Here is a 13520-nt window from a genome sequence, read left to right on the forward strand (position 1 = left end):
CCTTTGCACAAAACTTTTATTTTGAAAAGCACCTGTGACAAAGTGGGGGATTTTGTTAGAGTTTTGCATGAATACTGTGTCTGCCTCAGTTTCCCTGTGTGCTGTGTGCGGAACGAGGTGGTGGGAGAGGGGGATAGTGGTTGCAGAGGGCCAGGTGTGATGCTGGATAATACCTGGTATTAGAGATGCTGTTATTGTGGACTGCACCCCTGACATCAGCCATACGGAACAAATGACTTTAATGGTGGGTTTTGTAACAACCACAGAACCTAGTGACAATGTCCCTGCAATGGTGACTGTCAGAGAGCATTTTCTACAATTTATTGATACCGGGAGCTGGTATGACAAATGTGCTTCTTAAAAAGCTGGAAGATACGGGAATTGCGATAGCTGACAGGAGAGGTCAGGGCTACGATAATGGTGCCAACATGAGAGGAAAGAAGAGAGGAGTACAGGCACGGACCCGAGAGTTAAACCCTCGAGCTTTTTTTGTCCCATGCAGCTCTCATTCATTGACCTTGGTGGTCAGTGATGCAGCATCAGCTTCTAGAGAGGCTGCTGAATTTTTGAATGTAATTCAGAGCATCTGTGTATTTTCTCTGCATCAACTCATGGATGGCAAATTTTGAAGCAACATCTGGGAACATCCTCTCTGACACTGAAACCACTGAGTGCGGAGGCGATAAAGCCTATCAGACACCAAATTGGGAAGATAGATGATGCCATAGTTGCCATTATGGAGGATAAGGCTATGACAGGAACTGTTTGTGGGAGAACAGTGGCAGAGGGAAATGGAATCACCAGAAACATACATAACTTCAAATTTCTGTGTGGCTTACAGTTGTGGCCTGACACACTGTTTGAAATAAATATTGTAAGCAAGAGACTGCAAGGTGCTGACCTTGATTTATCTGGAGCAATGGAACAACTGGACAAAGCAAAGTTTTTTGATTACGAGGCACGGGATAATCCCATAAGAGATCCAAACAGCAATTCAAAGCTGAATTCTTTAACCAGGTGCTAGATTGTGCAATCCAGTCAGCTGAAGAACGTTTCATGGAGCTCAAGGAACACAGCAGTATATTTGGGATGTTGTAGGATATTCCAAAATTTGGGTCCCAGGCAAACAGGTCACCTGGGCCCCCTCTCTTCTGTCCTTTGTTCCCACTGGCCAGAACCGGCTGGTCAGGTCATTGGGGCTTTCTCTCCTCTGGCCTTTATCCTCCCACTGGCCAAGACCGGCCGGCTCCCAAGATGGGTTGGGCCTCCAGATCACTGGTTGCTAACGTCCATAATATCCAGGCCATTGTCCGGGGTCCCGGCTGCCAGGTGACATCACACCTGGCCCTCTGGAACCACAATCCCTTTCTCCCACCACCTCGTTACACACACAGCACACTGGGAAACTGAGGCACACAAAGTATTCATGGAAAACACAAACGAAATCCCCCACTGCATAAGAGATTGTTTTTAAAATAAAAGTTTTGCGCAAATGTTCCCTTTCCTAAAATCTAATCACAGAATTTTTTGGTTTTTAGAAAGGTTTCACAGAGATCTTGGCTATTTAAAACTAATGATTCCTGGGGTAAAAATTCACTGGCTAGGTATTTTTCACAAAAAATATCCCACATTTTTCAATCCCCCTAACACACACACACACACACAGAGAGATACACCCATCCCATGTTTTGAAATATCTTCAGGACACAGAAAAAAACATACATTTGAATTATTTAGATAGATAGATACCAACTGGTAATTAACCCTTTGCCTCCAATATCAGTAAAAGAACGGACCCCAGTCACCATGATCTCCATGTTATCAGCTATGTCAAGTTTCGATTTCGACCTGGCGTATTCGAGGTTTCCCAGAGAATTTCTTTTTTTCCTGCCTCTGAACCTGGTAATTCCCAAGACCCAGGAAAAGCACACGAATCAAATATTGAGCTCAATGCAATGAACAACGATCCCTTGCCCAGCACTGAGATGCGGCCACCTCTGGGGCAGGGTGTGGGGGCTGTTTATACAAGGATCCCTTGGCCAGCGCTGAGATGCAGCCACCTCTGGGATCGGGTGTGGGGGCTGTTTATACAGGGCCCCTCAGCCAGCGCTGAGATGTGGCCACCTCTGGGGTGGGGGCTGTTTATATAAAGATCCCTTGCCCGGCTGGTGCTGAGATGCAGCCACCTCCAGGTGGGGCATCTATTTAACAGCAACCGAGGGAAACCTCCCAGGCAGCTAATTAAAAAAAGTCGGAAACCAAATGGGGATTAACCAGAGGCAGAATGTAACCCACCAAACTAGGTCCAATGGATCTCACTCAGCCCAGAACTGGGGCCGACCGGCCGGAGGTGGAGCAAACTCACCGACTGGAAACTTCCTGTTGTGCAAGATCCGCTCAGCGACCAGCTTCCCAGCACAGCCGCCGGTGCCCACACGCAGGGGGGCAGAGCAGGGCTGGGATGGGAGACTCGCAAGGGCCTGGCCGTTGGGGCTGGTCCCAATGCCCCTAGGGGGTGCTGTGTTTCTTTTAGTTATAGGTTTCCCCCAAACCCCTGTGTATCTCAACACCGGGCAAGGAGTCCTTGTGTAAACAGCCCCCTGGACAGATTCAGCTGCATCTCACCTCTTAAGTCGAAGGACGGAGTCTGTGGCGGGCCGTGGAATCCAGCTGCCTCTCCTGATCCAGCCGATGACCCGGGTCCCATCACAAGGGAATCCCCAGACTCAGTGATCCGGGACCTGGGAGGCGTTTGAGGAACCAAGAGACAGAAAACAAACATCTGTGCTCAATGGGGGAGGGGATCCAATCTGCTGGCGTCTCCCCTGCTGAGAGACCCTAGAGAGGAAGGACCCCGGGTCCCATTGTCCTCCCACCCCCAGCCAGTGCCCCTTGATGGCACTGAGATTTCCAATCACTGGAACTGGCTTGTGCAAGACGTTCTAGGGCCAGGTTCACACACTGACTTCCCCTTCCTGTCTTGAAATCTCACATCTTGCCCCATCCCTCGCTCTGACACTCGCACCCGCTCCCTGCCTGGCAGGTCTCCACACGCACCCGGCTCTTCCCATTGTAGTCGGGATTGGCTAGCCGTCCTAACTGGGCATCTGCAGTTCCAGTGCGCTGTTCCCAGCTGCCCCACCCCAGAGGCGGACGCATCTCAGCTCCAGGTGAGTGATTAGTGTCTGCAGCGTGTTCAGTACGATAAGAGGTGTGAGCTGCTAGCGTTCAAATATTATTGTGGGACTGGAAACAGCAGTAATAAAGGGATAGGGCTGGGATGGGGGGCAGGTAACCAGGACTCCTGGGTTCTATCCCTGGCTCTGGGAGGGGAGTGGGGTCTAATGCTCAGAGGAGGGGGTGCTGGGAGCCAGGACTCCCGGGTTCCATCCACGGCTCTGGGAGGAGAGTGGGATGTAGAGGGGCTCAGAGCCCGGACTCCTGGGTTCTATTTCCAACCCCACAAGCAATATGCAGCCTGCCCCTGTTGCAGGGAAGCCATGGGCAGCCCCAGCGAGAGGGAGGGGAAGTTGGCAGGATGCTGGTGCTGGGGTTTCTGAGAGAGCAGCTCCCCTGCTTCCTCATCCGCACCCACTTCTGCTTTCATGTTCCTGTGCATGCCGCTTCCCCAGGCTCTGAGTCACAAACCCTGGGGACCCGGGCTGCAGGGTCGGAGAGCCAGGCGCTGGGCCCTCCTCTGCAGGTCTAGGGGTGAGTGGAACTAGGGTGGGGGAGGGAGCTGGATGCTCTGTGAAGACTGGGGTGCCCCTCAATCTCGACCCGCAGCCCCTTGTTATCCCAGCCCCGGGCTCCCTGCCCCCACAGCTCTGCCAGTGCCCCTCAAGCCCGAGCAGGCTCCTGCCCCAGAGAAGGGGATGGTGGCTGGATCTCTCGGGGACAGCCCCTGCCTGCCCCTCCAGCCCTGGGCAACAGGGCCCATCCCACCCTGCTCTGGCAGAGGATGGTTCATGGGCCATGGGGGAATCCAGGCTGAGACCCGCCCAGCTCACTGCACCGGTGACCGGCCCCAAAGCTGCAGACCTCCCGCTTTGCGCAGAAGGGGAACCTCCCTCTGATTGGCTGCCCTGCCCACTTGCCCCGCCTCCTGAAGAAGGCAGCCAATCCGAGCTGCTACAGGAGGGAGACAGCTCCTCCCTCAGGAGGTGAGAGGAGTTTTTAGGTGGGGAGGCAAAGGGGGAAGTGGCCTGTACCATTTTCATGGGGGTGCGAGGGGCCATTGCCCCGTACCATTTGCACAGAAAGGGAAGGGGGAGGAGGAGAGTGGCTTATACCATTTTAAAAGGAAAGGAGGGGTGAGAGGGAGCGGCCCAAAACACATTAACAGGTGAGGAGGGGGGAAGGGGTGAGTGGCCAATACCATTTTCACAGGTGAGTAGTGGGAGGGCGGGAGTGGCCCAAACTCTGCAGTAGTTTGAACCTGTTGCTCCTTGTCCTGTCCTCTGGGGCCAGAGAAAACAACTTTTCTCCAGCTTCTTTCTGGCAGCCTTTCCAGTATTCGAAAACCACGATCATGTCCCCCTCCCCCAATCTCTTTTCCAAACTAACCACGCCCAGTTCCTTCAGGCTGTGCCCCTCGGGCTTCCGTTCCATCCCTTTGATCATCTTTCTCCCTCGCCTCTGGATCCTTTCCAGTTTCTCTGCATCCTTTCTACACATTGGTGACCGAAACTGGACACAGTCCTCCAGCTGAGGCCTAGCCAGCGCCGAGTAGAGTGGGACTGGCACCTCCCGGGACTGGCATGCTCTGCCTCTGGTAATGCAACCCAAAAATGCATTTTTTTTTGCAACAGCATCACATTGCTGACTCCTGTCGAGTTGTGATCCACCCCAACTCCCAGCTACTTCTCAGCGGTGCTGCTGCCCGGCCAGTTCTTCTCCATCCTATATTTGTGCAGTTGTTTTTTTTTTCCCCAAGGGGAGCAACTTCCATTTGTCCGTGACGAATTTCATTGTCTCGTCTACAGCCCAGTTCTCCAATTTATCGAGGTCCCTCAGAATTTTAGCTCCATCCTCCAAAGCGTTGGCAACTCCCCCCAGCTTTGTGTCATCTGCAGATGTGATCAGTCTGCTCCCTAGTCTGACATCCAGGTTGTTGATAAAGATGTTAAACAACACAGGAACCAGAACAGATCCCTCTGGAGCCCCACATGGGACCTCCCTCCAATCCCATGTCTTTACTCCTTGTTTGTGGTTTTTTAACCAGTTACGTATCCACTTAATGGTAGTTCCACCGAGCCCACATTTCTACATAAGAATGGCGGTACAGAAGCTGATTTAAATGATAGCTCAAATAACAGTTAGTTGTTCTGCAGTTTCACATTTGAGTTCCTTCAGAAGTCTTCTCCAGCTTACTTATGAGAATGCCACGTGCGACGGTGTCAAAAGCCTTGATGAAGTCCAGGGGTATTATGTCCACCACTTTCCCCCTGCCACCAACCAGTTACCTTGTGAAAGAAAGAAATCAAGCTGGTTTGGCAGGATTCGTTCTTGGCAAATCCATGCTGGTGATCACCCCTTCGTCCTTCACAAATTGAAGGTTTTATACATTGCTCTAACAGCGTTCCAGGTGTCGGGGTCAGGCTGACTGGTCTATAATTCCCCGGCTCCTCCTTTTCCCCCTTTTAAAGATGGCCACCCCGTTAGCCCCAGATCAGCCCCCTGCAGAGCCCAGCAGCACTGATGGTCCCCAAGGCAGATCTTTCCCCCTGTAAACAGCTTCTGCTCTCACACACCCCACCCTCCCCGTCTGTCTCTAGGTCTGTCCCAGCTGGACGCCCCAGCCATGGGCAGAGCCCTGCTTCCACAGCAGGACACCAGGGAACGGGAGCTCCCAGCTCAGGGCCCCCCCTGGAGAGAAGGGAGTCCTGCCCTCCATATGGCCACGCTGAGGGTCCTGATCCTCGCCCTGCTCTGGAGGGGTAAGTAAGCAGCCCTGCAGCCCCAGTGCAGGGGGAAGGGCAGAACCCGCGCTACGCAGGGCCAGGTCTGTCCCAGGCCACGGAAGGGAGACTAGCCAGAGGGGGAGGGGAGCCCGATGCCCTCGTGCGGTGCTAGGGGGCACTGAGCGACAGGGAGCGGGCAGGGGGCTCGACGTAGGGAGGGATGGAAACTAAATGGAGTGAGGTTTGGTTGAGGACCCAGGGCTGGGCTCGCAGGGGGCTGCAGGTCGGGAGTGAGGGCACCGGCAGAGGTGTCGGGGGAGCTCAGGGTTGGTCTCTGCTCTCTGTGGCTCCCACTTCGATCCCTCTCCGTCCCCTGCAGGGTCCCTGTCCCTGGAGTCTGGTTATTCCCTGGGGCTGCCGCAGTCGGTGTCGGTGCAGGAGGGTCTCTGCGTTCTCGTCCCCTGCACCTTCGCGTACCCAGCCTCGTTCGACACCGACAATCCCCGGGACCGGCTCTACGGACACTGGTACAAGGAGCCCGCAACTGCGGGCCAGGATCTGCTGGTGGCCAGCACTGACCCCAGCCAGTGGGTGTCGCAGGAGACCCAGGGCCGGTTCCGGCTGGCGGGGGATCTGGCACGTGGCGACTGCTCCCTTCAAATCAGCGACGCCCGACGGACGGATGCAGGGAGATATTTCCTTAGAGTTGAGAAAGGAAACTTTAAATACAATTACCGCCCCAATCTGTATCGTGCTCACCCCACGCTCGCGATCTCCGTGCCAGGTAAGAGCAGCCGCAGTCACCGCTCATCAGCCCCCCTGAGCCAGTCCCTGGCCTGGGGCCGGATCGGGGCCGGCGCCCCCAGAGGGGAAAGACCTCGTGTCCCCCAGTGATTCTCTCCCCTCTCCCCGTGTCTCAGGGCTGACGGAGGAGCCAGAGATCCAGATCTCGCCGGCGCGGGGGCTGCCAGGGACGCTGCTGGCCGGGGAGCCGGTGACTGTGACCTGCACGGCCCCCGGGCGCTGCTCCGGGCCCCCTCCCCGAATCACCTGGACGGGGCCGTTCAGCGACACAGCCCGGGACGACTCAGCCCCGCTGGCGAACGGCACCTGGGCCCGCAGCTCCACGCTGCGCTTCACACCCGCCCCGGGGGACCACGGCAAAGAGCTCGTCTGCACAGTCACCTACCGCCCACGATGGGGACCTTCCACCCGCAGAACCGTCCGGCTACACGTCGGCTGTGAGTGACCCCCCCAGCCCCCCCTGCTGGGATCCCCACCCTCCTGGGCTCCCCAGCCCTGCCCTCCAGCCCCTCCCCCATCTCAGCCCTGTGCTGGGATCCCCACCCCCCACCATGCACCTTCAGCCAATTCTACTCCAGACCCCTTCCCCCCCACACCATGCAGCCCCTTCTCTCTTGGGATTTTCACGCCTTCCTGCCACGTTGGCTATGGCTTCACCCTCCCATCCACATGCCCCGTCCTCAGGCCCTTCTCTTCTGGGATCCTCTCTACCCCCGACCTGCCCTGCCCCCAGAATCCTTCTATGCTGGGATCCACCCACTATTCCAGTCCCCCCTTGCTGGGATTCCCCCCGCACACCAGACACCCCAGTTCCCCCCGAGATCCCCCCACGCTGTCCCACCGCCTCTCCTCCACCCCGTCCCCTTTCTGCCGGGATCGGTGGATGCTCTCTATGGGGCAGAGTGTTAACGGGACCCAGTCGCTGTCTGGCACTGAACACGCTCCAGGGTCCGTGCCCAGAGACCTCGGCCCGCCCTACCCGAGGGCAAACCCCCATTAACTGGCCCGTGACCCCCGCGCTGCAGATCCAGGGCAGAGGGCAAATCAGCAGCCGCCTTTGCGAGGTGAAGGACCAAATCGGGCTTCACTGTAAGGACGACAGCCCTTGTTCCCGTCAGCAGAGGGAGATTTAGAAGGAAACTCGCCCCCCGCCCTGCCCCCTGTCTGAGCCCAGGCCCCAGCCCGACCCCGAACGTCTACACAGGCCTCGGAGGATACGTCCGCGCTGCAATCACAGACCAGCAGCCCGAGCCCCACGAGCCCGACCCAACGGACCCAGGCTCTGGGCCTTGGCACCGTGGGGCTTTGAGGGCAGCGTGGACGGACCCTGCCAGGTCTGGCCAGAGGGCACCAGCGTCCGGCTCCTCCGGGTGTTGCTTTCAAAATACCCAGGCCTGGCCGGGGGCCAAAGGAGAGGGCTGGGGAGAGACGAACCGAGCGGAGAAGGCAAAGGACCCACAAGGGGGGTGTCTGACGACCCTGGTGGGGGCGAGACCGCGGTTATTTAGGCCCCCGGCTCCGTCCCGCCCTGGGGAGGACACGTTTGGGGAGCAGGACGCTGAACACCCGGGCGCCCGGCGGACGGTGGCAGCGAGATGGTGACGCTCGCTCCAGTCCCCAGGCCGGAGCAGCCCGGCCCCTCGTTAGTGCCTCCGCCAATTAAGCTGAATTCTGACCCACCGGTTTTGGTCCCTTGGTTCTGGCTCCCCCTGGCCCTAATCCGGCCCCTGGGTTACGTCCGGAGCCTCTTGGGTCGCGCCCAGTCGGGTCTGTCGATTCCCTTCCCTGCCCACGGGGCTTGTGTCACTTCAGGGACCTTCCCGTCCCCCAGCTGAGCTCACAGTGAGGGTCCCTGTCTAGGCTCAGGGATCAGTAGAGACCTCCCCCCCCACCGTGCTGTCCAGCCCCTCTGATCCCCCCTCTCTGGTTTGTGTTACAGACCCGCCCGGCCCCCCCAGCATCAGCGGGACCCTGACCAGGAACGGACGCCCCGGTGAGAGGCCGCGCTGCGAGCCTCGGGGATCAACGAGCACCTCCAAGTCACGCTCAGCCGGGCCAGGCTGCTCCGTGCCCGGAGGGGAGAGCCTGAGGAACCGCGGGGCTGTGGGGGGCAGTGGTGGGGGGAGCAGGCCTGGTTCCCTCTCTCTAGAGCCCGGGGTGGCGTTAAGGGGGCGATGGGCAGCGGGCAGGAGATGGGTTAGGGACCGATCGCTGCGACGGAGACCTGCTGCCATGGCAAGGCACCGAGATTGTGCGCCCACCCCAGAGGGGCCAGGTCTCAGTGCCGGGTGAGGGGTCCCTGTATAACCAGCCCCCCCACCCCACCCCAGTGGTGACTCTGCGTCTTGGCTCCTTGGTGGGGAATCTCTGGGGGGACCAAACCCGCCTGCTCGTCTCTTCCAGTGCCAGGTGCCTGGGGAGCTGAGGGCGACGTCGTGTCTCTGGAGACCCAGGAGGGCGACTCCCTGAGCCTGGGCTGTGAGGCTGGGAGCAGAACCGAGGCCACCCTGAGCTGGGCCAAGGGGAACGAGTCCCTGAGCCCCGGGCAGGGAGGGGCCGGGCGCCTGGAGCTGCCGAATCTCAGCAGAGGGGACGCTGGGGAGTATCGGTGCTGGGCGAAGAATCCCTTTGGGTCGGCCAGCTGGGCCCTGTGTGTGCACGTGCAGTGTAAGGCATTTGGGGGTGCTGGGCGAGACAGAGGGGCCTCAGTGGGGGGTGCTGGGGGTGGGGCAGGTGGGCAGCGGGGGGGGGTGTTGCAGGGGGCGGGGGATCCATGGGGGTTGCTGGGCGGGAGGGGTCAGTGGGGGGCGCTCTCCAATCTAATACGTTGCCGTGGGTATTTCAGCTCTAGAGAGGACTCTGCAAATCACCGTCTCCAGAGCCAACAGGAGCGACCCCCAGCTATTCCAAGGTATCGCCAGGGGGCAGGAACTGGGGCATGGGGCCTTTCCCCTCTAGGGGGCGCTGGCCCTGATATGGCCCCCAGGCAGGGCCTGGCTGGCTCAGGGTGCGAGTGGCTCTGTGTTATTCCTGTTCCCAGACCCCGGCACCCGGGTGGGGAACGGCTCACAACTCACAGCCCGGGAGGGCGACTCCCTGCGGTTCCTCTGCTCCGTCGCCAGCAACGCCCCCGCTGTGCTGGGCTGGGTGAGGGGGGGCCGAGCCGTCGAGGGCGCCCGCCCCACGGGGGAGAATCAGCTGCAGCTGGAACTGCCCAACGTGACGGCCGAGGACGGGGGGCTGTACGGGTGCTGGGCCCGGAACGAGGAGAGCTCTGCCCAGGGGACGTTCCAGCTGCTCGTCGAGTGTGAGTGGGGTTTTGCCCTGGGACGCTGACACTGGAGAATAGCAGTGTTAATCCGTGGGACTCCTCGCCATTGAGTTCTAGCTGGTGTCGCAGGGTGCCTGGCCCCTTTAAATGGCAAATCAGCCAACCCCCTCACCCCCGTGCCATAGTTAATTAGCTGCTTCGGGGCAGCCCCAAGAGGGGCAGCTGAGGCTGCGTAAAAGGGCCATGAGCACCCAGGCTAAGGGTGGAGAAACAGCTGGGTTGGTGTGAAGCGCAGCTGGCCAAGGATGGGGCCGGATCAGCACCTTGAAGCAAGCCAACATTGACAAACAAGGGCAGAAGAACCTGCGGGACTCCCTGCCACTGGGTATTAACAGTTTAATCTATGGGACTCCCTTCTCCTAAGTAGTAGCCGTGTTAACCTGCGGGACTCCCTGCCACTGAGTTTCTTTCTCTGACTATTAATTTGTCGCTGTGTCTCCTGCTTTCCCCAGACAGCCCCCGGCCGGGGACCAGGCTGAATGCGTCCTGCCAGCGCCAGGGGCCCGGCATCAGCTGCAGCTGCTCCCTGCGCTCCCACCCCCCGCCCCGGCTCCAGTGGCAGGTGGACGGGGAGCCGCTGGCTGGGAACGGCTCGCGGGGGGCCCTGCAGGTCAGCTCGTGGCCCCAGGGGGACGAGGCCGTCAGCACCCTGAGCTGGACGGGGAGTGGGAACGGGGGCCCCCGGATCTTCTGCCTCGGCTCCAACCCCCATGGGATCTACGCTGTCCTGCTGAGCCCACTAGAAACAGGTGGGAGCCCTTCCCCTCTAGGGGGTGCTGGCTCCGACCTGACCCCAAGGTGGGGTTGGCTGGCTCAGGGAATGGGGAATTTCCTCTCTAGGGGCCACTGGCTCCGACCTGGTCCCAGGGCTGGGCCTGGCTGGCTTGGGGCAGGGGTTGCAGGCATCTATCCCAGACTTTCGGCTTGTTCCAGCTCCCACAGGTGGCCTCACTCGGACATTTGTTGAAATCAGCTGCAAACTCATCTTCGTGGCGACTGGATTCTTCCTGGCCTATTACCTCACCCTGCTCTATTACAGATGGTAACTCAGCTACTGACCCACCCACCAACCTACCCACCCACCCATCTACCCACCTACCCATATACCCACCCACCCATCTACCCACCTACCTACCGTTTATCTATCCATCTACCCAACTATGTACCTACCCACCAACCTCTGTATCTATTCATCCCCATACACCCATCTATCTATCTATCTATCTATCCACACTGCCAGCCACATACATACCCCAGAATCTCTCTCCCAGGACACCCTCTCATGGAAGGAGAAGGAAGGACAGGCCGGGGGCCCGGGAATCCACGGTGCCTGAGTCCGGCATCTAGATCGGGCCGTTCCTCAGCCACCGAAGAGCTGACAAGGAATTGGAATCTCACAGGACCGAGGAAACGGAGAATGAGACCTCAGCTGAGGGGACTGCCACCCCGGGTGAGGCCAACGGGCCCATCTAGTCTGATACCCTGCCCCTTGCCAAGCCCTCCGGATCTGCCCCATCATGGGCCCATCTAGCCTGATATCCTGCCCCCTCCCTACCCCTCTGCATCATCCCCATCATGGGCCCATCTAGCCTGGTATCCTGCCCTCTCCCTGCCCCTCTGAATCACACCTATGAGCCTGGAAAGCACGTGGAAGCTGCCTGTAATATTCATATGACCAGTAGATGATCTGTTTGTTGCCCTGATGGTTATGACTTTGTTTGCTCTGTGATGACCGCAAGGCGCCCGGATACCCCGGTGACGAGCGCAATACGAGACCCTCCAGAGAACAGAACAGCTGATTTTAGTGACCTATCCCTGCAAGACTACGCCCAACCCAGCGGCTCTGACGGCCGTTCCCAGCCAGCGCAGGGAGAAAGTTTCAGACAAACTTTTTTTTGATGCAAAATGCATTTCAGCAACACCAAAACTTTGTGTGATTCCAGGTTGATTTTGCCAAATTGTTCATTGGGGGGGAGAAACTCTGCAAAATGGGGGAGAAAAATTAGGTGTTTTCCAAAAGAAACATGACACTTTCTGGATTCAAAATCATGGTATGGTTTGAAATTTCCTGTAATTTTATTTTTTCTTTAAAAAAAACTAAAATTCTTGAAATCAAAACAACATGTTTCATCCTCAAACCAAACCTGTTTCTGACCTTCTGGTTCGCTGAAAATTTGGACTAATTTTCATTTTCCATTTTACATGAAAAGATCCCCCCCCCCCGACTTTTAGTTCCCTCAAAATGGATCAACTTATGCTTTCACATTGACCCCCACATCATTTTTTCAAATGTTTGGTTCGCCAAAAAATTGACCAATTTTTCTTTTTCTTTTGACCCAAACAGTTTTCAGTTTTCCAAAAATGTTGACCAATTTTTCTTTCAAGCCACTGGCCAGCAGGGAATGGGCCACTGGGCTTTTCCCCTCTTGTGGGCGATGGCTTGGATCCAGCCCCAGGGCCGGGGACTGGCTGGCTCAGGTGGCAGCGGTGGGATACCTGTGACAATGAGTGTGGGCTGTGTTGCTCGGTAGCTGTGCGGGAACAATTTCCCCTTGGTGATGTGCAGATAATAACAGCCCCCATCCTTGGCTCACTCATCCTCGACGCCCAAGGAGCAGCCCAGGTACCCCAGCATCCAGAAGTGGCCCCGCACCTCCTCCAACACCTCTCTGTAGAGGATGTTGGCAGCAACAGGTTTCCCCCAGAAGACATCCATTTGCTTAATGAACCAAGGTGCACAGATCCCCCCATCTGATCTGGGCCCCGTGAGTGGCCTGAATGTGCAGGGGATGATTGTGACGCAGCAGGGAGGGGGGAGTGTTGACCTGGGAATGTGCCCTGTGGATGGGAGACCTGAGAGCCTGTCACCTGAGCCAGGATGGGGAGGGGGAGGTAACACCTCTGCCTGGGAATGTGAAGACAGGCTGCAGGAGAGAGCCTGCTGGGGGGCTTAGTTTTCAGTTTGGTGCTGGGTAGAGGAATGCAGGGAACCCCAGGGCTGGGGTCTAAGCTCCCTGCTCCCCAAGAAGGACTTGACTGAGGGGGTCCTGGGTGTACCCACAAGCTCTGTTTTAGACTGTGTTCCTATTGTCCAATAAACCTTCTGTTTTACTGGCTGCCTGAGAGTCACAGTGAATCCCAGGAAGAGGGGTGGAGCGCCCAGACTCCCCCACACTCCGTGACAATGATGAAGCAGAGACCCACCCAGGCTCACACCAATTCTGGGACCCTCAGGCCCACGTCTTGGCTCTGGGCAAAGAACCCTGCATAGGAGAGATGGGATGGGAGGAACAGGCTGTTCTGGAGGGGAGCCACCAGATGGCGCAGTTACACAAAGCCAGACATAATTTAATGCGTGAGCAAGTGTTAAGTCTTTGGAGAAATGCTGGATTCATTGTGTTCAATATTTTTATGTAGCTGTATTTCTCTCTGTCTCTCTCTTGATATATATATATGTGTGTGTGTGTATCTATATCTACCAT

The 13520-nt window shown here is 57.5% G+C and overlaps 1 protein-coding gene across 3 annotated transcripts; it reads left to right on the forward strand.

Moving 5' to 3' along the window:
* Positions 1-2802: 2802 nt before the first annotated feature.
* LOC144279827 (sialic acid-binding Ig-like lectin 14) lies at positions 2803-13150 on the forward strand. Of its 3 annotated transcripts, none has more exons than XM_077841504.1 (11): positions 2803-3170; positions 5778-5939; positions 6283-6687; positions 6824-7144; positions 8647-8700; positions 9111-9374; positions 9553-9618; positions 9748-10014; positions 10491-10787; positions 10972-11080; positions 11310-13150. In XM_077841504.1, the coding sequence occupies exons 2-11, from the start codon at positions 5804-5806 to the stop codon at positions 11383-11385; spliced, it is 1995 nt and encodes a 664-aa protein (XP_077697630.1). In that variant the 5' UTR covers positions 2803-3170; positions 5778-5803; the 3' UTR covers positions 11386-13150. The 3 variants fall into 3 exon arrangements, with proteins under 3 accessions (XP_077697630.1, XP_077697632.1, XP_077697631.1); XM_077841505.1 differs by lacking the exon at positions 2803-3170 and adding an exon at positions 4765-4774; XM_077841506.1 differs by lacking the exon at positions 8647-8700.
* Positions 13151-13520: the final 370 nt, after the last annotated feature.

Source organism: Eretmochelys imbricata, chromosome 24, assembly GCF_965152235.1.
Source record: "Eretmochelys imbricata isolate rEreImb1 chromosome 24, rEreImb1.hap1, whole genome shotgun sequence".
Taxonomy (NCBI): domain Eukaryota; kingdom Metazoa; phylum Chordata; order Testudines; family Cheloniidae; genus Eretmochelys; species Eretmochelys imbricata.

Bases quoted from the DNA above. Each gene is read 5' to 3' on its own strand.
- LOC144279827 (XM_077841504.1), top strand. From the start codon at position 5,804: ATGGGCAGAGCCCTGCTTCCACAGCAGGACACCAGGGAACGGGAGCTC. The intron at 5,940-6,282 runs GTAAGTAAGCAG...CGTCCCCTGCAG, and splicing joins CCTCGCCCTGCTCTGGAGGG to GGTCCCTGTCCCTGGAGTCT. The intron at 11,081-11,309 runs GTAACTCAGCTA...TCTCTCTCCCAG, and splicing joins ACCCTGCTCTATTACAGATG to GACACCCTCTCATGGAAGGA.